The sequence below is a fragment of the Pelodiscus sinensis genome, chromosome Z, assembly GCF_052426305.1.
Source record: "Pelodiscus sinensis isolate ZL-2025 chromosome Z, ASM5242630v1, whole genome shotgun sequence".
Lineage (NCBI taxonomy): Eukaryota > Metazoa > Chordata > Testudines > Trionychidae > Pelodiscus > Pelodiscus sinensis.
Window position 1 is genome coordinate 31559638 of NC_143085.1, and position 25092 is coordinate 31584729.

The following is a 25092-nucleotide window of genomic DNA, read 5'->3' on the forward strand; positions in this document are numbered from 1 at the left end:
TGGGGCTGAGAAACCCCGCGGAGTGGGAAGGCGTCCCTGGCCTGCGTCCAGCCGCCTGGAATTGTGAGATTGGCCCCAGCATCGAGACAATTTGGAGGTTTTGGGCTTCGGCCCGTACGCAGGAATTTCTGTGGGAGAAGATTTTTTGTTGTTACTAAATATGGACCGCAAAGAGGTGAATGCTCCTCCCCCCCCAACCGTGGTCCTCCACGTAAGAGGGGAAATCAGCCCCAGCCCGCCAGAGCAGGGGGAGGGAGACTCGGGCAGCGCGCAGCTCCTGCCTTCCTCTGTCCGGCGGTAGCAGGATTACTTGGCAGACCTGCATACTGCCCGTGTTTGTGGGGTCGTGCGTGTTGCCAGTGGTCCCCTGCCTTATTACGGTTGTGCTGTCCACTTGTGGCAAGAGTTCTCCCATGCACGTCTGCCCCGCCCCTGCCTAGCAGTTACTTCTACTCCTCTTCCCCATCAGTTCTACCCCCGGCGTTTTCTGGGGCTCTTCTTGTACCTCTTTAAGTCTTGGCAGGGCAGCTGTAGCTGGTCTTCTTCCAGGGCTGGGAGTAGCTTCAGGGGCCCTCCCACTTCTCTTCCTCTTCAGTCTTAACCTCTGATGATAAGACAAGAAGCAACGGGTTTAAATTGCAGCAAGGGAAGTTTAGGCTCAGGGTGGTTAAGCACTGGAATAAACTTTCTAGGGAAGTTGTGGCATCTCCATTATTGGACATTTCTTAAGAACAGGTTACACAAACATGTGTCAGGGATGATGTAGATGGTGCTTAGTCCTGCCATGAGTGCAGGGGACTAGACTTGATGAATTCCTGAGACCCCTTCTATTTGTAGTATTCTAAGATTCAAGGGCTGTGTATTGTATGGAGGATGTATTGAACTGTTTGTTCTTCCCTTTTCTCAGAATGATGTGAGCTATGTGCTCTTTATATCAGGGGTGGGCAAAAAGGTCCCTGTGAGCCGAAAGCAGCCCGCCAAGCGGGTTGATCTGGCCTGCGGAGGCCCCGCTGCTCCCCTGCCCCCAGGCCAATTAGGGCCTGTGAGTGGGGGATGCACACAAAGTTTCCTCTACCCTGCACTACAGGCAGTCCCCGGGTTACATACAAGATAGGAACTGTAGGTTTGTTCTTCAGTTGAATTTGTACGTAAGTCGGAACTGGCGTCCAGATTCAGCTGCTGCTGAAACTGACCTGCGGCTGACTACAGGAAGTCCAAGGCAGAGTTTCTCTGCCCTGGGCTTCCTGGAATCAGTCGCTGATCAATTTCAACAGCGGCTGAATCTGATCGCCTGGGACAGCTGGACCTACCCGGCAGCGCCCCAGCTGCTCTGTCCCAGGTGTCCCCAACTCTGCCTTGGGCTTCCTGTAGTCAGCCCCTGGTCAGTTTCAGCAGCAGCTGACTTGGGGATGCCTGGAGCAGAGCAGCTGGGGTGCTGCCGGGTTGGTCTAGTAGCACCGAGGAGCGGCGCTGTGGGACCAACCCGGCAGCGCCCAGTTGCTCTACCACAGGCGTTGGCGAGGAAAGCCTGGTCTGCTGTGGGGTGGGGAGCGCACTAGCTGCGCCCCCTCTCCCCTCCAGCAGACTAGGGAGACGCGGGCGGCAGGACCGCCGAGACGCGCCGCGGTCCTGCCGCCCGCATCCTCTGTGGCTTTGCTCCGCGTCTCCCTGGTCTGCTGTGTTTAGGAAATGCTGAATATTTTTGTGTTGTAGTTTGTGCCTGAGGTAAGATGAAGTTTAATAAGGACAAATGCAAGGTACTCCACTTAGGAAGGAACCATCCGTTTCACACATACAGAATGGAAAGCGACTGTCTAGGAAAGAGTGTTACAGAAAGAGATCTAGTGGTCATAGTGGACCACAAGCTAAATATGAGTCAAAAGTGTGACAGCATTGCAAAAAAAGCAAACATGATTTTGGGATGCATTAACAGGAGTGTTGTGAGCAAGACAATGAGAAGACATTTTTCCGCTCTACTCTGGGCTGATTAGGCCTCAATTGGAGTGTTGTGTCCTGTTCTGGGCACCACATTTTAAGAAAGTTGGAGAAGGACCAGAGAGGAGCAACAAAAATGATTAAAAGTCTAGAAAACATGAGCTATGAGAGAAGGCTGAAGGAATTGGGCTTATTTAGTTTGGAAAGGAGAAGACTGAGGGGGGACATGGTATTGTTTTCAGCTATCTAAAAGGGTGTCATAGGGAGGAGGGGGAAAATTGTTCTCTTTGGCCTCTGATAATAGGACAAAAAGCAATGGGCTTAAACTGCAGCAAGGGAGGTTTAGGTTGGACATCAGGAAAAACTTCCTAATTGTCAGGATGGGTAAACACTGGAATAAATTGCCTAGGGAAGTTGTGGAATCTCCATCACTGGAGATATTTAAGAGCAGGTTAGACAGACATCTCTCAGGGATGATATAGACCGTGCTTGGCCCTGCCGTGAGGGTAGGGAATGGACTTGATGATCTCTCAAGGTCCCTTCCAGTTCTGGTATACTGTGATTCTAGTTTCAATTAATTACAAATACAGTCAAAACTGGTAAGATTATATTACTTTTTTTTTTGACAGAGTACACAGAATTGAGTTTTTGGAACTAGCACCTGCCCATCTGGATTTGTGAAACTCATGTAAAAAAAATTGCTGGACTGCAAGTCACTGGGTGTTGTGGCTCGGATAACATTTGACAGCTGTAACAGTTTGAGAAATGTCAATGTCCAGTTATACATTCCAGTTGCAATTGAGAACAATCTGCTTGTACTTCTAACAATGATTGAATTAGAGAAACCATCATGTGGCACAAACTTGACATGTAGTGAATAATCTATGCCTGGGAAAGTGTTAACTGAGTAATTTTTCAAACATTTTCCTTGTGACACTGTTGAAGAAAATTGTTGGTGCAACATAATTATATCTGTTGACTAGGGGAGGGACAGGAATGAGAGGGGGTTATTGGTAGGGGGATTCAGGTCTGGGGCAGAGGGTTGGTGCTTGTGGCTGGTCACATACTTACCTCCCGTGGTTCACGGTCATGATGCAGTGGGGGTACTAAAATAGTTTCCTGTTGTTGCCTCCCTTGACCCCAACACTGTCTTTCCTGGCATAGCAGACCATGATGTGCCATGGAAGTGGCCAGCAGCAAGTCTGGTTCCTAGGTGGAGGCACACAAGCAGCTCTGCATGCTGTTCTTGGCCACAAACCCACCCACTCCCCAGTTCCCATTGGGCAGGAATTAGCCAGTGAGAGTGTGGAGGTAGTGCATGGAGCCCATGGTGCCATCACTTAGGAGCCAGACCTCCTGCTGGCTGCTTAAGGCATACAGCATGGTCCACTGTGCAAGAAGAGGCAAAAGGCCTGCCGTAGCACCCTCACTAGTCACCTGCTGCCCCTGCAGCAAGGGGACCCACAGCAATCCACTGTTGAGTTGCAAGCCAAGGTTTCTGAGGGGGAGACTGCAGATTTATATTTTTTAAATAAAAAAAACTCATCTTAAAATGAGATAGCATGGACTTTCCTTCTCCATATACTAACATGATCTACGTGACAGGTTCAACGAAAAAGTTGTTGGGGGACCAGGAAGTGTGTTTGTGTGGGGGAGAGATGAGGAAAGACCTTAAGAAAGGAGGTTGTAAATTTTAATCGAATTAAGACTAGAAATAAGGATGAGCTGTTTCAAAATTGATTTTTAGCTGAAGTCAGTAATTGGCAATTATATCACTTATTTGCTAAAGGATATAAAAAAGTCCAGTGTTAAAGGTTGGAACCAACAAGTGGGGCTTAGCACCCCCAGCTTCTCCTGTTTGTAAGTATCTTAATCAAAGGTTTATAATGTTTTGTTAATATTTGAATATGGTGAATTGCTTATTTAGACTTTTTGTTCAGAGAAACAGTATAATGTATCTTTTGCCTTTTGGATTTAATCAAAAAATTTAAATTGGCATTTGGTTACTTCCCATATAAATAATTTCAAATACTAATAATTCCAATGCCTCTATAGTAGGTACATAAATTAACCTTACAGAATTATGTATTTTAGGACTCTATCATATTAAAATGCAAGTATTTAAGTCAGTAAGGTTTGTCCAGGATAGTGTCCTATTTTACAGAAGCCTGTTGGGATAAAGGGAATGGTTGGAGGACTGGCATTTGCTCTCAGCTGTGCAACTGTCTGGTAAGAGTACAGTTTCATAAATTGTGCTTCTCCATCAAAGGGTGCCATTTCACTAGGAGTAACAGAAGACTCAGCAGGAGGAAGTGGAGATAGCTGGGGACCAGATCAGACAAAAGGATATTGTGTTCAGAAGTTTCTTATATAGATTAGTAAGTCTCTTATGCTTTAAGAGCAGTGTGTGCATTGAAGATATTTCTTGGCCAAGTATGTGAGTTCTTTCATTATTGGCATGTTGCCCACAAAGAATGCAGCTAGGTAAACCAGAGCTCATTCAACCAGATGGACTCTGCAGGAAATGTAACTAAGCTAGGGTATGTCTACACTCTCACCCTAGTTCAAACTAGGGTGGCTAATGTAGTCATTCGAACTTGCAAATCTACTAGCTGAAGCCCCTTGGTGTAGGTAGTGAGTGATTATGACTCAAGATTCTGGGTCTCTCAGGTGCACTTTCTTAGTGCACACCCTGAGATTGATATGCCTCTATATAGTAGGCTACCAAGGGACAGTGCTTCAGACTTCACCAGCCTCCACAATAGGAGTATGTCTACATTGCCACGCTAGTTCGAACTAGGGTGGCTAATGTAGTCATTCAAATTTGCAAATGAAGCCTGGGATTTAAATATCCCAGGCTTTATTTGCATGTTCCCGGGCACTACCATTTTTAAATGCCCCGTAGTTCGAACTACCTGCCCGCGGCTACACATGGCACAGGCTAGGTTGTTCGAATTAAAGCTCCTAATTCGAACTACCGTTACTCCTTGGGCAGGTAGTTTGAACTATGGGGCATTTAAAAATGTCGGAGCCTGGGATATTTAAATCCTGGGCTTCATTTGCAAATTTGAATGACTACATTAGCCACCCTAGTTCGAACTAGGGTGGCAATGTAGACATACTCCTATTGTGGTGAAGTCTGAAGCACTGTCCCTTGGTAGCCCACTACATAGCGGCACATCAAACTCAGGGTGTGCACTAAGAAAGTGCACCTGAGAGACCCAGAATCTGGAGTCGTAATCACTCACTACCTACACCAAGGGGCTTCAGCTAGTAGATTTCATCACAAAAGACAAGTATTATTACAGAGAGTTAGATTGGGCCAACTTGTGGCATTTCATGGTGGAATTTTCATGAAATCTCAAGCCATTATTTCAAGGCAAACTTTTGCAGAGCTGTGCAACTATAGCTTTTAGGCTGATCTAAAAATACTGAGTCTGGTGTCAAAATTAGAGGTCCCTGGACTCAATTCCTCTTTCTTCGTAACTCATGGTGATCTCTCTTCATGGTTTGTCCCTTTTGACAGGTCATTGTAGTTTTCTCCATTTCAGGGTTTCAAAGTCCCAATGAATTATTTCTCTCAGACAATCTTCCATTCCTCTGTTCACACTATGTTGTTTCTCCATTGGCTAACCAGGGAACATAAACTTCCTACTACCATGAGTTCCAGCCCAGGGACTTATGTCCAGTAACTATGGTCTAAGCTTGTGGTGGCAGCCTGTGGCTCTCAATCCACGTAGAGCCCATCATGGTTCTCTGTGTGGCCATGAGACATTTTGTTTGTTGTTGCCCACGTGCAGGGTTGCCAGATACCATTGCTTCCATTCACGTAGGTTTTTTTTTTTTCTTGCACTCCATTTATATACCAGGTCAGCCTGTCTAGCTGGACTTCATTGTCCCTTAGACTTTATCAGCCTTGACTCCAATCCAGGCATAGCCTGTCAGGTAGTTGACTTTTTTTCTTTCTTTGGCCTTGTGTGGGGGTGATTATCCCATCACAGTGTCTCTTAACTTTGGGAACACACAGTTTATTGTGACATCCTCTTTAAATACAGAATCATAGTCTCATGACAAAATCAGTGAGTTCTGTGTAATAATATTGATTGTTTAAATGTCACTTTGCTTTAATATCACAGTTTTTGCTGCTATGATTTGTCTGTCTATTTATCATAGGTAAAGGGTTTCTTCAGCATGTGGAATAGTATTGAATTTCTGACAAATGATGATACATGCAGTGGACAACTGAACATAGATTCAAGACAAGAATGTGGAACTGCCTTGTACCAAGAGGATAGGCTAGTTAAAATTTCTTCTGAAAAGGTAATACTTGTTAGAATCAGAGTTTGTTATGCTGGAACTTACTCAGAACTACTGCAAAAGTGCTTTAGACTAGTATATTATTACATATTGTTTTACTTTAATTGTTGAAAAGCATTACTCTAGTTTTTATTTTGAAAGGTTCTTTAGTTGCTTGTAATTTCACAGTTCTTTTTATTTCTAAGGTCCTATTTAATCCAAAGCTATGTGCATGCAACTCAGATGATACCTGTATTATTGTGGCTGACAGATCAGTGATACTTCTTGATAGTGTTTGCCAGTCTTTTCAGATGAACGTTCAGTTTGGTGAGTTTTTTTTATTGTTTTGGAATTAAACTAACTGTAAGTCAAAATTGCTTATGGATTCGGTTAATAAAAACAACTTAAAGTAGGAACCCGTTTTATTAATCCAGGGTTTCTGTTATTAGCCACTAGTGATACTTAAGACCTTAATGGCTGAGTGATAAAGTCATCAACCTGTGAAGGGTTTTGTTTATCCTGTAGGCCCAAACAAAACTGGTCCTAGAAAGATGTGATCATGCCTCCAAATGCTGGAACTCATCTTGCATCTGGTACTTTTCCACTCAAGGCGAGAAAAATTTAAACTGAACACACAAAATTCCTGCCTTTGAGCAAAATAAATACAAAGAGGAACTATTCAACTCTGTGCAATGATTCGGGGAGATCAGAGCTTCTGGCCCAGCAGAACAGGACGGTGGGGTGCCCAAGTGGGCAGGTTAGCAAGCTTAATGGCATGTCCAGCACACCAGGTAACAATCCCAAGAGGACCCCTGTGATTCAACCAGTCACAAATATCTCCTAGATAAAAAAAAATAGCACGTTTGTATGAACAATACAGTGCTTCTGTTGTCACTGGAGGCCACTAACAAAGCTACTACTCACTTCACTGAGTGCAATTTACCTACATGAAGCTCCTTGCAGGATTTGTATCTGAAGTCACAAATCCTAATCCTGGAAACAGTTATACATGAAAGCTTAATATTAAACGTGGGATATCATAATGGCTTTTGTTGGACCACTCACATGAGTAAAAGTTGGTGTGCATACTTGCAGGATTGGGTTAAAAAAGTGAAATTAGATAAGATCCAAAGGATCTCCAATTTACATTGTGAGTGACAATTGGGAGAGATCAAATTTGTAACTGTGGAGGCAGACTAATCTGCTGTTTTTATTACCTTGAAAGTAATTTGAAAATTCAGAAACACGAGCAACTAATATTTTTACAAGTTAAACAAAACCATTTTTACAAGAGACTACAAAACTCCGTTGATATTAGAACAGTAATTTACCAGCTCACATAAAATGAATTGTGAACAATTTTTAGAATAAATATATTAGTCCTAAGCCCCTGATTTTCTGGAGGTTTGTGGTGAGTTAATTTTTTTTTTAACTTGTAGCAGAGGTGCCTGGAGCAAGTGGGAGAATATGCCTTTCTTGGCACTTCTACAAAATAAATATTTAAAGGAATTTGAGAAGCTGCACTAAAACTTCTTAATGCTTGAACTGCATTCTCTATTATGATCTAATATTTGAAATTTGCTTTGGAATTTTCAGATACTGACGTGGATGTGGTTGGTTTGTGTCAAAAAGGACAATTTCTTGTGGTCGGTGAGCAAAGTGGCAGCCTACATCTTATTCATGTGCCATCAAAGCAAACTTTATTAACTAATGTATGGAACTTTTTTCCTCTATTCTCAATTGCTTGCATATTTCTTACTTGTGTCAAATATGAAAATATGAATGAACTGAGCGTGATTCTTGCTTTGGCTAACTAAGAATGTTAGATTATAGAGAGTTTTTTTTCCTTCACGTAACATTTATTGAGAATACCAGCTCTAGTAAACTTCATTTAAATACAGAAACCAAAACCTAAACCAATTTTTTATAAGGATAAGGATTATTTCTCTAAAAGTGTGCAGGTCTGATCCCTAAAGTAATTATGTATGTTACCAATTCTTTGTTGTTCAAAACTGCATGTTAATGCAGAATTTCAGGGAAGAAATATTGGTTTAATATGTATTTCCTATAACATAATTTAATCAAACATGGAATTGTGTATGTTGATCTGTATTTTAGGTTTTGGTTCAGAAATCTCCAGATGAAAAGACTTATCTAAATCTTCTTATTGAAAAAGATACTGCAGATGAAGGTATGTTTTTTCAGATAATTCTTGCTGTAAGCCTTCAGAATTAAAAATAAGCTGGATGAGAAATCACTCTGGTTAACATAAAAATGTATGTGTTGTGATAGCTTGACTTGACTACTTAGGGCTCAATCCTGCCAGTATGGAGCACTCTGATCCTGATCTGATAGAGCATGTCAGCACATACATTTAACCATAGGAGGAGTCTCAATGAATTGCATTTTTAAAGTTAAGCGCATGTGTGTGTATTAGGTTTGATCAGGGCCAGAATGCTCTGAATCTTCAAGGGTTGAAAACAAAGAGTAATCATTTTGTATGTATTATGTCTTTTGTATATCCTTCTTGCTGTGTTACATTTAAAAGTGCATTCAGGATATTTAAAAGGATGTCTCATTGCTGTTTTAAGCCCAGATCTTACAAAAATACTTAACTGTACACATGTATTTCCTTTTGTTTCAGTGGAATTTCTTGCATGTGTACAAGTAAGCATGTGAGTAAGTCTTTGCAGAATGTAGATGATAATCACTTACTGAATGATTTGGTTAAATCTAATTTCAGATTTTCACTTTTATTTTTAAAAAGTGGGCATACACATATTATTTGGGGTGAGTGTACTCCTAAATTGTAGAATCCCAGGGAAGCTACGTAGGTTGCCTATATATTGATGGATTATTATGCCCCACTTGATAGGTGGCCCAGGCAACAGGGCTTAATCAAAAATCTACTGAGATCAATGGAGAGACTCCTGTTGACTTGATTGATATTGCATCAGGCCTATCCTGAGCAGTTGGTTATTTGTGGGATGAAATCTTGACTTTGTGGGGGGGAAAAAAGTCAATATCAAAACTCCCATTAACTGTTGTGGTGCAGGATTTCACCCTTTTTACATTGTAAATACATTTTCTTGAATAGTCATGTGTTTCACTTCTGTTTAATCTAACCAGAGAAACTAAATTGCATGTTTGTGACTATATTTTGTGGTATTAATTTATATATATTTGTGTGTGTGTGTGTGTGTGTGTGTGTGTGTGTGTGTGTGTGTGTGTGTGAGCACACACACACACGGCTCGACAAATAATACAATCTACTCGAGTAGATTGGACCTGGCTCTTCCAGGTTACAGGCGATCTGTGCATGTGCAGAACGCCGGACAGCGCAGCTGGGAAGCGGGGCTCGCTGTGGGTCGGCGAGCCATGTACATATGTATATATGTATATGCTTACTGATTTTTTTTTTCTTTTTGGATGGGAAAAATGTTTTTTGATAATCTATTTAAGGTATCGAGTATTAGAGGGGTAGCTGTGTTAGTCTGCATCTGATGAAATGTGTCTTTGCCCATGAAAGCTTATGCTCCAACACATCTTTTAGTCTATAAGGTGCCACAGGACTCCTTGTCGCTATTTAAGGTAGTTAGTGACTAAAATTTTATAATGGCTGGTGGTACCTTTAAAAAATGTCTGATGCATGTGTCTTTAAAGTACTGGCTTTTATATAAGTATGACATCAGTACTTATCTTCTATTTGGCATAAATTCCCTCTGAAACTTACTTGGTTCTGATGGTTACACATTAAAGATGTCTCTGCTGACACATCTTTTCAAACTGTACCTAGATATGAACATCTGGAGCATTACATTTTCATTGGAGAGCCTATAACTTCAGCTATCGTTTCCTTGGCTAGCCTTTCAGCATTGACAGATGTGAACTTAGGGGATGTGTTTAGGATCTATTCTTTTAGGACACAGGTGTGAATATGAGAAACCTTTAATTTTTTTTTTAAAGCAGGTAGTATCTTTCTGGTCAACCTAACTTGATTCTTACATATGTAAACACCAGTTGACGTCAGGATCTCAGGATTTGGCCTTTAAAGGTGTATATATACTTAGTGATAGAAATGTAGCCCTGTTAGTCTGGTGTAGCTGAAACAAAAAACAGGACTATGTAGCACTTTAAAGACTAACAAGATGGTTTATTAGGTGATGAGCTTCCGTGGGCCAGACCCACTTCCTCAGAGCTGAGGAAGTGGGTCTGGCCCACGGAAGCTCATCACCTAATAAACCATCTTGTTAGTCCTGTTTTTTGTTTTATATACTTAGTGACATTAGTGATAAGGGAATTTTGTGCAATTGTAATCAATACTTAATGGCATCATTAGTATTGGCAAAGTTCTAGTAATGATATCATTCATCAGCTAATAGTTGCATGGGATATCTCATGCTGTGTTATGTATGTTGCCTTTAATCTTGGTCTTATGTATTGTGGGTTTTTTTAATCTTTCTGTGTGTGGTAATGTTCTTACATTTTATTAAAGTAACTAGATCTCTTTTAAAATTATCCTAATCTAGTGAAAAGTTTGGTCTAAATTATTTTTACATTTTTAGAAACTTAGTTTTGTGCTTATTTTATAGGAATCTATCATATGTTCATTCTCACAAGCAATGGATTCTTTTGCATTATGTGCCTCCCACTTGCAAAAATTCAGGAAGGTATGATGATACAACTCACATTGAACATTAAATTTCAGATTGCTGTGTGTATTGACTTATAATAATTAATACTTTAGCATGCTGTTTTCTATAGTGGCTAAGACCCCAGTTCTGTGAAGTTCCGACTGACCTAAAATTCTATTGATTTTGGAGGGAGCTGAGAATGTTCAGCAAATTATAGGAAATGGCTGTAATCATTCCTATTACTTTTGTTTTTAAGACCATGTGAACTAATTGTGAATGATGCAAGATATTAGTTGTTCAAAAAAAGCAGAAATTTTTATTCTCTCTACCAAACCCTCTTTGTAAATTACTTATAGTTTACATTGCCTTCAGTAATTCTGTTTCTTTTTGAGAATACTGCTTGTTACAGGAACATAATTCCAAATTATAATATTACTGTCTTAATTACTATGAAATTATGAAACCATATTTGTTTCTTTAATTTTTATGTAGCAATTGACAAGATGGACATGATTACAGCAAAGAAGGTAAATTGCAATAACTGTGCCACTTGATCTGTCTGTTAAAAATTTCCAATTTAACAAAACTTTGATTTGTATAACATATGGAAAAAAGAACAACCATCCTTGCTTAGACTCCATCTAGCCCCAGTATACAATCTGCCAATAATGGCCAATACTAGGTTTTCCCAAAAGAAATGAACTGAACAGGTAAACATCAAATGATCCATTCCCAGCTTCTGACAAACAGGTTAGGGACACCACTCTTGCCCATCCTGCTTAATAACAATTGATGGACCTATCTGTCATGAATGTATTTAGTTTTTTGAAACTGTTAAAATCCTGATCCAACATCCTCTGGCAAGAAGTTTCACGGGTTGATTGTGCACTGTGTGAAGAAATACTTCCTTTGTTTAAATGCATTTAAACATCCCTGGTTTAAATCATGTAACCACTGAAATTAAAAGCTGGCTCCCTGTTCAGACTGTCTCCCACCTGCTCCCCTGCACTTCTGCCTCTAATACAAAGGCAGCAATGTGGAGGAGATGGGAAGGGCTACATGTAACTAAGCATGCTAACTGAGGCGCCCAGGCTCATAGGATAACAATGTACATGTTTACATTTTTACATCCCTCTCTTAAGTCTGCTATTTATTAATTTCATTTGGTGAACTCTATTGTGTTATGGGAACAAGTGAACAACTTTTCCTTATTCACTTTCTTAACACCAGTCATGATTTTAGACCGCTATTATAGTGGCCTTCGTTATCTCCTTTCCAAGCTGAAAAGTCCCAGTCTCATTAATCTCTCTTCACATGGAACTCGTTCTATACTCCTAATAATTTTTGTTGCCTTTTTCTGAACTTTTTCTAGTAGCAAGATTTTTTTTGTAATTAGATCACATGTACATGCAATATTCAAGATGTGGGCATACCACAGATTTATACGGAGGCAATAACATCTTCTCTGTCTTATTCTGTATCCCTTCCTTAATGGTTCCTAATATTCTGTTATGCTTTTTTGACTGCTGCTGCATATTGAGTAGATGTTTGCAGAGAACTATCCATAATGACTCTTGAGAGGTAACAGCTAATTTCATCCCCATCATTTTGTACATGTAGTTGGGATTAAGTTTTCAGATATATATTACTTTGCATTTATCAACACTAATGTTCATCTGCCATTTTGTTGCCTGGTCACCTAGTTTTATGAAATTCTTTTTGAAGCTCTTCACAGTCTGCTTTGGATTTAACTATATTGAGCAGTTTAGTATCCTCTGCAAATTATTCTACCTCACTGTTTATCCCTTTCTTCAGATTATTTATGAATATGTTGAATAGCATTGGTCCCAGAAGGTTCTCCAGTGAGACTCTGCCTATTACCACTCTTACCTATCTTTTAACCAGTTCTCAATTCATGATAAGACTTTCCCTATTATCTGATGACAGCTTACTTGGCTTAAGAGTCTTTGGTGAGGGACCTTATGAAAGCTTTTCTGGAAATCTAAGTGTACTGTATCCACTTGATGCCTCTTGTCCATATACTTGTTGACTCCTCAAATAATTCAATTACGTTGGTGAGGCATGATTTCCCATGTTGACTTTCCCCAACAGATTATGTTCATCTAGCTGCCTGAGAATTCTGTTCTTTTACTATAGTTTCAACCAGTTGGCCCGATACTGACATTAGACTTACCAGCCTCTAATTCCCAGGCTCACTTCTAGAACCCTTTTAAAAAAATTGGCGTCACATTAGCTATCCTCCAGTCATTTGATATGTAAGATATTTTAAAGCAGGGCTTGGCAACCTTTTCAAACCAAAGAGCCAAACTACATCAAAATTCAGAAAAGTGGTCAACAAAGGGCTGTATAACAATGCCCATTTGCAGGACTGAAAATATACAACTTAATATTATTAATTGATATGTGTATATACTATTATAAAAGGAAAGGTGTCCGTCACGCTATCTGTCACAGAGAACATTTGAGAAGACTTGAGAAGTTTCTAGAGGAAGGCAGATTCCCCCCCAGCCCCACCAATAGCCCAGGGAGATGAAGAGTGTGTGTGCCCAAGTATCTACAGAGCAATGGGGAGGAAGGAGGCCACCCATATGGAGAGGGGAGGAGCACACATGTGCCCCAGAAGCCTCATAGAAGCAGGGAAGAAAGAGAATTCACTGCACCAACCCCCTTCCTATTCCTCGTCCCCTACCCCCTCTGTCCCTGGAAGCAGCAGGGAGGGAGGAGGTCCTGCAGCCCAAGCCGCCTCCTCTGGGAGTGGGAGGCAGGAGGCCACGCATATGTCTATTATCACAGCAGGACAGATAATGCTACCAATTAATAATAGCATAAATGAAACATGGCACTCGCAGACCTTATTTAATGGGACTTCTACTGCATCTTTTTGCACATCATAACTGGTTAGATTCAGCTTCATGCACGCATTCAAGCTGTCTTATGTCAATCTTATGGCAGGAGCTTAGGGATATGGGGGTGCAGGAGTCTGAGCGGGGCTCAAGGCAGGGGATTTGGGTGTATTGTGGAATCCCGGCACAAAGTTGAGGTATGTGGGGGCAGAAGCATTATGGCAGGGGACTAGGTATGTGGGGGTGCAGAACTGAGGATGTGGGGAGATGAGGGGCCCAGGGCAGGGGGTTCAGGTATATGATGGGCTCAGGAGTGGCTTGAGGCCAGCTGCAGCAGCTGGCACCCCAGGTGGAGCGCGCAATTGTGCCCCCGCCTGCAAGGCTGTAAATGGCCTGACGTCATCGGTGGGCGCCCCGTGACATCATCATTGGGCGACCCGGGTGGCGGTGCCCTAGGCGGTGGCAGAGTCTGCCTATAGCCACGGGCTGCCCTTAGATGGGCTCAGGGTTGGGGTGTGTGGAGTGGTGCAGGAATGTTATTGCTGGGGATGTGGGAGTGCAGGAGTCTGAGAATGTGGGGGTATGAGGGCCTCATGGCAAGGGGTTCAGGTTTATGATTGTCTCAGGGTTGGTGAGTAGGGGGTACAGGAGTGTCCTGACGCTGTGGCCAGATGCGGCTGGACCCCAACTGGGGCTTGTTGGCCAGGCTTCATTTTTAAATAAAGTATTATGTCCAACACACAATCGTCTTTCTTTATGGCAGAAGTAGGGAACCGTTTTTGTGTTGGGGGCCACTGACCCACAGAAAAAGCAGTTGGGAATCACACAAAAGTAAGAAGCAAAACAGAAGGAAAAAAAAATCCTCCAGAAATCTCCAACCCTCACAGAAGTGGCTCCCAGCTGAAATACCTCACATTCAGTCTGGAGGTGGTGGTGTGGCGGGGGGTTTGAGATTCAAGGCCTCAGGCCAGATTTACTCTTTTGGGGTTCCATTAACCTTGAGGGGTTAAGTGTGTGTGACAGGGCTGCCAGTGAATGGATTAGGGTAGGGGATTAAGGATCTGAGCAGGAGGTGGGGTGTAGGAGGGAGGTGAGGGTGTGAGATCTGGGTGGGAGGTAGAGTATAGCAGGCTGGGAATAGGGTGTGGGGAAGGAGCAGGCTGGCTACTGCCAGGAGGCAGGAGCGGACTGGCAGCAGGCTGTCTGGCCACGGGGCAGGGGACAGCAGTAGGCTGTGGGGACAAGGTGTCTGGCCAGGGGACAGGAGTGGGCTGGGGCATCTGACAAAGTGGGTCTTTGCCCACAAAAGCTTATGCTCCAATAAATCTGTTAGTCTATAAGGAGCCACAGGACTGCTTGTTGCTTAAACCACAGTTAGTAGTTCTGCAATTTCACATTTGAGTTCTTTTAGAATTTTTGGGTGAATGCCATCAGGTCCTGGTGACTTATTACCTTTCAGTTTTATCAATTTGTTTCCAAACCTCCCCTACTGATACTTCAATCTTGGACAGTTCCTCAGATTTGTCACTTAGAAAGAATGGCGTATGTTTGGGAATGTCCCTCGTGTCCTCAGCTGTGAAGATCAATGCCAAGAATTTATTTAGTTTCTCTGCAATGACCTTATAGTCCTTTGGTGCTTATTTAGCATCTTGATTGTCCAGTGGCCCCACTGGTTGTTTAGCAGACTTTATGCTTCTGATGTACTTGAAGAAAAATTTGCTATTAACTTCTGGAATTTTGGCTAGCTGTTCTTCAAATTTCCTTTTGGCCTTCCTAATGAAATATTTACAGTTCATTTGACAGTTTATACTCCTTTCTATTTTCTTCACTTAGATTTAACTTCTGCTTTTTATATTATGTCTTTATCTCACTGCTTCTTTTACTTGATTGTTAAGCCATGGTGAAACTTTTTTGGTTCTCTTACTATATTTTTTTGAGTTGGAGTGTATATTTAAGTTAGGCCTCTGTTATGGTGTCTTTGAAAAGTTTCCATGCAACTTGCAAGGATTTCACTTTTGGCACTATACATTCTTCATTTTTTTTGTAGCTCTCCTTTCTGAAATTAAATGTCACAGTATCAGGCTGCTATGATGTTTATCCGTCCACAAAGATGTTACATTTAATTATATAGTATGGTTGCTATTTTCAAGTGGTCCAGCAATAGTAAATTTTTGGACTAGATCCTGTGCTCCACTTAGGACTAAATCAAGAGTTGCCTCTCCTCTTGTGGGTTTAGTCCAGCTGCTCCTGGGAGCCGTCATTCAAAATGTCAAGCAACTTTATTTCTGTATCCTGTCCTGAGGTGTTTCTTGTTGGAGATTTGTTTAAATTATTGTAAAGCTAACTGATATGCGTAAACTGCTGTTTTAGGGTGTGAAGAGAAAACGTTATTGCATTTTAACAAACTTTTTATATTTTATTAGTAACTTTGTGTTTTCATATTTCCAGTTACAAGGAAAGATCGTGACTACTTATATTTCTACAAAGGATTATCACACTCTTGGCTGTCTGAATTTTGTGATTAGAGTCTTTATGAGCAAATTCCTGCTGATACTTGGGGTAAATGTGTATATATATATATATTTTTTTTTAATGGAGACAAATTATTGTAATTGTGATGTATTAAGATTCTCACTAATATAAGGATAGTCTGCTATGATCTCTCTAGCCCAACACCCTCGGGACCTGTTTGGTGACAAACCTGAGAATTTGCTCAACCAAGAGAGGTCAATACTATCTAGCAGCATTACCAACACATGCACTGTTACTGGGTTCTTAGAAAGCATTGAGCGGTAAATTATAGCTAAATAGCAGCACAGACCACTGAGCCAGGACAATGGCTGTAAACAAACTTTACGGGACTGAGATTTTAGTTCACCTGCATGCATTCTCATATTTATAATCTAATCCTTATTCTCTCAGGTCCTAATCTAATGTCATCTGAAATCAATGAAAATCTTTCTGTTGATGTGGCCTGTTAAAGACTTGCCTCTGTACAGTATGAAGTCCCAGTCTAGCAAAGTGCTTAAGTATATGCATAGTGCCATTGATTTATTTATTTTTTTTTTGGAAAGGGATGAAAATTGTGGACATAGTGAAGCACTCTTCTGGACTAGGGCTTGATGTGGTCTGATAGCTACATATTAGCCATGGTCTTGATCCAAAACCCATTAACTTCAATGCAGGTTTTTCGATTGATGGTCTTTGGATTAAGCTCCATGTTCTACTTGGATATGAACTTGCTGTTTGTAAATGTTCCATGCTTTTGGGAGATCCAAAATAATCTCTTTTATTGGGAAACAATATTTAAAATAATTCTAATAGTTTCTTCCTGAAAATAAGAAAGGGAAAAAAAATCTATTTTGATATTTTTAAAAGCTTTTATCTTAATTAAGAGGCTGTATAGGTTACTAATCATGATTTGCAACTTCCCACGAGCCTTTTTTTATTAAACTTTAATGAATTAGATTAACTTGACAACTACCAGAATTTGTAATATAGAAACCACATTTTGTTGTATTTTTTAAATAGGGTAAAGGTGACTGTGTGCTCTCGAGATGGGAGGTGGCTCCTAGTAAAAACCAGATATCTGTTCAAAGTTTTGCTGATTCCAGTATGATTAAAGGTAACATTTAAAACTTTTGCCTGTAAAATAAATATTTATATAAATTCACAGGAATAAAGCTGAATATTGTGCTACATTTTGTAACTGTTAGTTCACTGTTTTAATAATGTGTATAGTTTTTTCAAAAGGAAACTTTATTTCATTGAGTGTGTACTGCAAGGCTAAATCTGTGCTTCACAGTTTTGTTGTTAACTCTCTGAAACAGATTTTTTTCTGCAGTGACGTATTGCAAGATGTTTGATCTACAGTTGGATTTCCATTTTTTTTTTTTTTTTTTACAGAGTTGAATACACTTTTCCTGATAACTTAACTTTTAAATATTTGTCTCCTAGCTGAGGAGTGAATGATTAGTAAAGTTGTTTTTCCTCCTGGTCTTACTCCTGAAGGGTGGTGAGCACTCTGGTTTAAATCCAACAAAACAGTTCAGCAGATAAGTGTTTTCTGGATTGGGCTCTAACTTCATCGCTAGGAACCTGACTGCTGGCACTAAACATTAAAAAGGCTGTAGAGCAGTTTTTAAACTAAGAGGGGGAAAGACGATTGGTGCGGAGATGCACGTAAATCGGAGGGAGACTTCTTTTAGAGGAGAATCCATTGATAGAGATTCTCTAAGCAGTAGTCAGAAAGAGAGGAGAGGGCAAACCATGGGCCAGAGCAGACAAACAAGCGCATACAAAGGAATCCAGTGCATCAGGGAAAGGCAGACAAATAAGCAGTGGCAAATTTTTAAAGTGCTTGTAAGCAAATGCTAGGAGTCTGACTAATAAGATGGGTGACCTAGAGTACCTCGTATTAAATGAGGAGATTGACATAATAGGCATCACTGAAACCTGGTGGAATGAGGAAAATCTGTGGGACACAATCATACCGGGATATAAAATATATAGAAAGGATAGAGCAGGCCGGCTGAGTGGCACTGTATGTGAAAGATAATGTAGAATCAAATGAAATAAAAATATTAAGTGACTCAACATGTTCAATAGAATCGCTATGGATAGTAATTTCATGCTCCAATAATAAGAAATTAGCAGTAGGGATATATTACCGACCACCTGACCAGGACAGTGATACTGACATTGAAATGCTAAGGGAGATTAGAGAGGCTACCAAAATAAAGAACTCTATAATAATGGGGGATTTTAATTACCCCCACATTGACTGGATATATGTCACCTCAGGAAGAGAAGCAGAGATAAAATTTCTCAATGGCTTAAATGACTGCTTCTTGGGTTCCTGCACCAGCTGCTCCACAAGGGGAGAGGCAATTCTCGATTTAGTTCTGAGTGGAGCGCAGGATCAGGTCCAGGATATAACCGTTACTGGACCGCTTGTGAATAGTAACCATAATATAATAACATTCAGCAGTCCAGCACCCTGGCATTTAATTTCAAAAAGGGGAATTACGCAAAAATGAGGAGGTTAGTTAAACAGAAATTAAAAGGCACAGTGACTAGAGCCAAATCCCTGAAAGCTGCATGGAAACTTTTTAAAGACACCATAATAGAGGCCCAGCTTAAATGTATACCCCAAATTAAAAAACATAGCAAGAGACCTAAAAAAGAGTCACCGTGGCTTAACCACCATGTAAAAGAAGCAGTGAGGGACAAAAAGGTATCTTTTTAAGAAGTGGAGGTCCAATCCTAGTGAGATAAATAGAAAAGAACATAAACACTGTCAAATCAAGTGTAAAAATGTAATAAGAAAAGCAAAAAAAGATTTTGAGGAACAGCTAGCCAAAAACTCAAAAAGAAATAACAAGATGTTTTTTAAGTACATTAGAAGCAGGAAGCCTGCTAAAAAACCTGTGGGTCCCCTAGATGATCGAGCTATAAAAGGAGCAATCAAGGACGATAAAGCCATTGCAGAGAAACTAAATGATTTCTTTGCTTCAGTCTTCATGGCTGAGGACGTTGGAGATTCCTGAATCTGCACCGTCCTTTGTGGGTGATGAATCTGAGGAACTGTCCTGGATTGAAGTGTCATTAGAGGAGGTTTTGGAACAAATAGAGAAACTTAATGTTAACAAATCTCTGGGACCAGATGGCATTCATCCAAGGGTTCTAAAAGAACTCAAATGGGAAATTGCTGAGCTATTATCTGTGGTTTGTAACCTATCCTTTAAATCAGCTTCTGTACCTAAAGACTGGAAGGTAGCCAACGTGACACCAATATTTAAAAAGGGCTGTAGAGGTGATCCTGGCAATTATAGACTGGTAAGTCTAACTTCAGTACCGGGCAAATTAGTCGAAACAATAGTAAAGAATAAAATTGTGAAGCATGTAGAAGAACATAATTTGTTGGACAAAAATCAACATGGTTTCTGTAAAGGGAAATCCTGTCTTACTAATCTATTGGAGTTCTTTGAAGGGGTTAACAAACATGCGGACAAGGGGGATCCAGTAGATATCGTATACTTAGAATTTTCAGAAAGCCTTTGACAAGGTCCCTCACCAAAGTCTCTTGTGTAAATTACATGGCCATGGGATAAGAGGGAAGGTCCTTTCTTGGATTGAGGACTGGTTAGAAGACAGGAAACAAAGGGTAGGAATAAATGGTAAATTTTCAGATTGGAGAGGGGTAACTAGTGGTGTATGCCAAGGGTCAGTCCTGGGACCAATTCTTTTCAACTTATTCATAAATGATCTGGAGAAAGGGGTAAGCAGTGAGGTAGTAAAGTTTGCGGATGATACCAAACTGTTTAGGATAGTCAAGACAGAAGCAGACTGTGAGGGACTCCAAAAAGATCTCACCAAACTGAGTGATTGGGCAACAAAATGGCAAATGAAATTTAATGTAGATAAGTGTAAAGTAATGCACATCGGGAAAAATAACCCCAACTATACGTACAATATGATGGGGGCAAATTTGGCTACGACAAATCAGGAAAGAGATCTTGGAGTTATCGTGGACAGTTCTCTGAAAACTTCCACACAGTGTGCAGCGGCAGTCAAAAAGGCAAATAGGATGCTAGGAATTATTAGGAAAGGGATAGAAAATAAGACCCAAAATATCTTACTGCCCCTGTATAAAACTCTGGTATGCCCACATCTTGAATACTGTGTACAGATGTGGTGTCCTCACCTCAAAAAAGATATTTTGGCCTTGGAAAGGGTTCAAAAAAGGGCAACTAAAATGATTAGGGGTTTGGAATGGGTCCCATATGAGGAGAGGTTAAAGAGACTGGGACTTTTCAGTTTAGAAAAGAGGAGACTGAGGGGGGATATGATAGAGGTCTATAAAATCATGAGTGGTGTGTAGAGGGCCGATTTAAAAAAAAAGTTATTTATTAGTTCCCTAAATAGAAGAACTAGAGGACTCCAAATGAAATTAATGGGTAGCAGGTTTAAAACTAATACACGAAAGTTCTTCTTCTCATAGCATGTAGTCAACCTGTGGAACTCCTTGCCAGAGGAGGCTGTGAAGGCTAGGACTATAATAGAGTTTAAAGAGAAGCTAGATAATTTCATGGAGGTTAGGTCCATAAAAGGCTATTAGCCAGGGGATAAAATGGTGTCCTTGGTCTCTGTCTGTCAGAGGCTGGAGAGGGATGGCAGGAGACAAATCGCTTGATCATTGTCTTCGGTCCACCCTCTCTGGGGCACCTGGTGCTGGCCACTGTCGGTAGACAGGCTACTGGGCTAGATGGACCTTTGGTCTGACCTAGTATGGCTGTTCTTATGTAGGAAGGCTGACTGTTTAAAATCCATTTTGAAAACTCTAAAACAGCTTCATGAATAGATGTTTTCTAGAAATTATTTGTATTTCAAATACATTATTCTTGGACAAATATGTAACTTGATATACATTTTGTTGCTTTCTTTCCTAGGTGCAGTGAAACTTCAGGTCCTGGACAACTTGTTGTTTATCTTGAATGAAGAAGTAAATATAATTTTATTTGTCTGAAATTGCTTTTACAGTGACTTTTTACGAAACTTTTAAAAATTACTAGTGTTCTCCATTTTGGGATTATCAATCTACTGAAACAAGCCTTGATTGTGTTAAGAAAATATGAAATGTACACCTGAATTTTTGTTTTCTTCTAGAATATTTTGAGCATGTGGGATGTTTATTCTCTTACCTTGGTTTGGGATTGGCCCTTAGTTCATATTGAAGAATTTCTCCTAACTACAGAATCAGCATCTTCAGTTGAACGGTAAATGAAGAATTATAGTACCATCTGTGGAATATGCCATGTGTATTATTGCGGGAAGTGTCCAGCCCTCATCTGGCTTTCTGTGGGGCATGTTTTGGGATAATCCCCAGTTGGTGAGAACAGGAACTGAGCTCAGGTTTAACTATCAGGGAGTCTAAGAATTGAACTGCATTGTATGATAGATCTCATTTTTGCTTCTTGACATTCTTGCTTCACTGACATTTTTCTAGCTTAGTAAGGTGCAGTGCTAGATATGCAGCCCAAGTATTTAGTTTCATTCCAGACAGGGTAAAAATGAGGCCTCCTGTAGATTTCCTGACTCTTTCTCATTACTATTAAAGCTGTTCAGAACACTCCTCCTAGACTAGCAAGCATCATTTTGGCAATGCTCTCATTGGCTGTATTGCTCTCAAGACTAAGTGAGATGATAACCTTATCCACAATAAATATAATTAATGGTGTTTATCTTCCAAAGTAGACAAATTAGTGGTAACTCGTTTTGCAATTCAAATTACAAATACAAAAGAAGTTGTTGCCAATTCATTTAAACTGCAAAACGAGATACCACTTATTTGTCTACTTTTGACGATAAACACTGTTTTAGTTATTGAGGACTATTTTACTAACAGAGAAGACATTAGAACACAAAAGTACTCATACCATTAAACCTACTTTTCTTCCAAGTTTGCTACCACATGCATGGTTTCAAGCTTGGAAACGTGAATTTCTATCCTGTGCATGATGATGTATTGTGCTACTGTAGGGCCATATATTGTACTTACCACAATATCTCAGTCTTCATAGCAATTCCCCATTTAAACTACGATTGATTCAGTATTTTTGTTTTCTTCTCTATACATAGACAGGGGATTGCCAGCCTTAAACTAATAACCTTGACAATATCTGATAACAAACAGGTACAAATCTCTTTATTTTTCTGTATTCTATTTTTATTTTGATTGCTTATTTTACATGTTTATAGTCGTCTTTTTCTCAGTATTTGCAATAAAGAAAGTCCAGGGTGGTATAAAAAGCAACAATTAATTTTTTGCTTTCTATTATTTGCTTACTGTGAACAGGCATTGATATATAAGATGATAAAAAAAAACCCAACAAATAGCCTGGTAGCACTTTATAGACTAACAAAACATGTAGATGATATCATGAGCTTTCGTGTGCACAGCCCACTTCTTCAGATGTCCAGAGTTATGAGTTTAGTATGTGTTCACCCAAAATAAATAGGAGAGGGGGGAGGGAAGACAAAGAAAGGGGGTTGGGAGACAGAGAGCATCTGTAAGTATCTGGAGATTGGGTAGTTAAACTGAAGCAGATAAGAATCAAAGTCAACAGATAGACTTCCTTGTCAGGGAGCGCTGTTTGCAACTTCAGTGGCTGTCATACCCCCCACCCCCTCCCGCTTGCTGTGGCCAAAGACCAGAGTAGGGAGTGGAAGAGTTTGAGGCTACTTTACCAGTCTTCTGGAAGGCAAGATGGAGGCCAGCTGGGGCTCAATCTCTTGGTGGTGGGATGGCTGCCCCAGTGGTCACTCTCAATATCATAGCTCTTCTCTCTGCCTCCTCCCTTTCCATGTCAAGGCAAACAGTCCGATTCCTGACACTTCCTAGTTTCCTGGCACAGCCAAACACTAATCTTCTTTTAAGTTAAGCTAAGAGGAAACCACACCAAATTTGGTGGTCCCAGCTCTTACTGTTTACAAGATGTTCTTGACTAAATAGACTCAAAGACAGATGCACATTTCTAAAATATATAAATAAGATATGTCATCTTGTGAAACAGTTTTCGACTTTCAGAGATTTTTGGCATTTGTCCTCTTTACTCCAAAAATGTTCAATAAATGTTCTACTTATTCTGTACAAACACTCCAGAAAGGACTCTGTGGAGTAAATGTGGAGATCAGTTAATTTTATTAATCAACGCGATATTTTATTATTTCTATACTTATTTTTTCCCCTTATTTTACAGATGAGAAACCTCATGGTATTTTCACTACCTGCAATGAATCAGCTTTATTCTATGGATGTATCTGGTGTTTCTTCACTAGTTCAAAGTGAAATCAGTACGGTATGTCTATATTTCTTTTAAAAGCTAATTATTTTAAAGTTTAACTGTTAAAGCAGTTGCTATATTTATTTGTTTTAGATTAGAGTCTAAAATCTGGTAAGAACTATACGTGCATATAAGCAGGGCTCGCCAAGCGGCGGCGAGCCCTGCGCACCAGGCGCGCGGTTCTGCGCTCTCTGCATGCGCAGATCACTCTGCGCCGGCTCTTCTGGTGTACATTGTTTGTTGAGCCCTGCATATAAGAATAATTCCTCCTTCTGATGTTCGTACATTTTAAATGTTTAAAAAAAAAACCCTAAAAATAATCCAAAAGATGGAAGGAAGAAAGAACTATTATTTAAACAATGATGAGGGTGGCGCTGTGCCTACGTCTTATTTCCATATTTTTATTTTGTTGGCAGCTGCCAGTAAATCTTGCTGCTAGATTTTTGGTTTGGGTGGTTTTGTTTCCTTAGCATAAACAATTTTTTAAGTGATGCTGATGAAGTAGTGTTTTAGGGTATATTAATTGATGAGGTGATAGCTTGACAATTATATTTGGCTTGTCCTTCCAAACATCTAAGGGCAGTTTAGAACAAGGAGCTAAGAACCCTTTAGCTATCAAGACTGGTGTCACTGGAGTGGAGTGGGTATTGGGAAATGTGTAGGGAATATGAAGACAGAGAAGGAGGCAGCTGTGCATTCCTGTCCTTACTTAGAGCCTTGAAAATGAGCTCTAGATTGGCTAGCTGTGCAACAAAGTGTGGAGCTTGTGAAATAACTCAGGAATGCAATATATGTTAAGAATGTGGCAAGAAGATTTTGGACAGTGGTATTTGGAGGCAAATCTAATATCAAAGACCAAATAAGAGGACATGATGTTTAAAGAAGTGGTCAGAACCAAAATTTGGCTTTCAAGATGGAGAGGAAAGTTTTGACTTTTTTAAAGATCATAGAATCCTAGAACTGGAAAGGGACCTAGAGAGGTCATCGAGTCCAGTCCCCTGCTCTCATGGAAGGACCATGCACTGTGTAGGTCATCCCTGATAGATGTCTGTCCAACCTGCTCTTAAATATCTCCAGTGATAGAGATTCCACAACTCCCCTCAGAAATTTATTCGTGTTTAACTACCTTGACAGTTAGACAGTTTTTCCTAATGTCCAACCTAAACCTCCCTTGCTGCAATTTAAGCCCATTGCTTCTTGTCCTATCACCAAAGGCCAAGGAGAACAGTTTTTTTCCCTCCTCCTTGTAATGCCCTTTTAGATTATTGAAAACCGTCTATCGTCCCTGCTGTCTTCTCTTTTCTAAACTAAACAAGCCCAGTTCTTTCAATCTTCTCTCATAGGTCATGTTTTCTAGACTTTTGATCATTTTTGTTACTCTTCTCTGGACCGTCTCTTTCTTGAAATGCTCAGAACTGGATACAAAACTCTGGATACTGGTACCCAGAACTGGATATAAAACTCTAATTGAGGCCTAATCAGCACAGAGTAGAGCGGAAGAATGACTTCTTGTGTCTT

General features: G+C 40.3%; 1 protein-coding gene across 7 annotated transcripts in view; it reads left to right on the plus strand.

The window, feature by feature from the left end:
* KNTC1 (kinetochore associated 1) overlaps positions 1 to 25092 on the plus strand; it is a 146529-nt gene that overhangs the window by 365 nt on the left and 121072 nt on the right. The window contains exons 2-16 of one of the 7 annotated variants that reach the window (XM_075898678.2): positions 3725 to 3795; positions 4100 to 4164; positions 5805 to 5880; positions 6109 to 6255; positions 6438 to 6558; positions 7828 to 7943; positions 8350 to 8422; positions 10824 to 10901; positions 11358 to 11392; positions 16178 to 16288; positions 17261 to 17354; positions 21181 to 21233; positions 21398 to 21507; positions 22370 to 22424; positions 23491 to 23589. In XM_075898678.2, the coding sequence (XP_075754793.2) occupies positions 4121 to 4164; positions 5805 to 5880; positions 6109 to 6255; positions 6438 to 6558; positions 7828 to 7943; positions 8350 to 8422; positions 10824 to 10901; positions 11358 to 11392; positions 16178 to 16288; positions 17261 to 17354; positions 21181 to 21233; positions 21398 to 21507; positions 22370 to 22424; positions 23491 to 23589 (1212 nt within the window). In that variant the 5' untranslated portion in view covers positions 3725 to 3795; positions 4100 to 4120. Of the gene's footprint in view, positions 1 to 3724; positions 3796 to 4099; positions 4165 to 5804; positions 5881 to 6108; positions 6256 to 6434; positions 6559 to 7827; positions 7944 to 8349; positions 8423 to 10823; positions 10902 to 11357; positions 11393 to 16177; positions 16289 to 17260; positions 17355 to 21180; positions 21234 to 21397; positions 21508 to 22369; positions 22425 to 23490; positions 23590 to 25092 lie in introns of those variants that run through there. The other 6 variants (XM_089775156.1, XM_075898679.2, XM_075898683.2 and 3 more) reach the window with 6 other exon arrangements.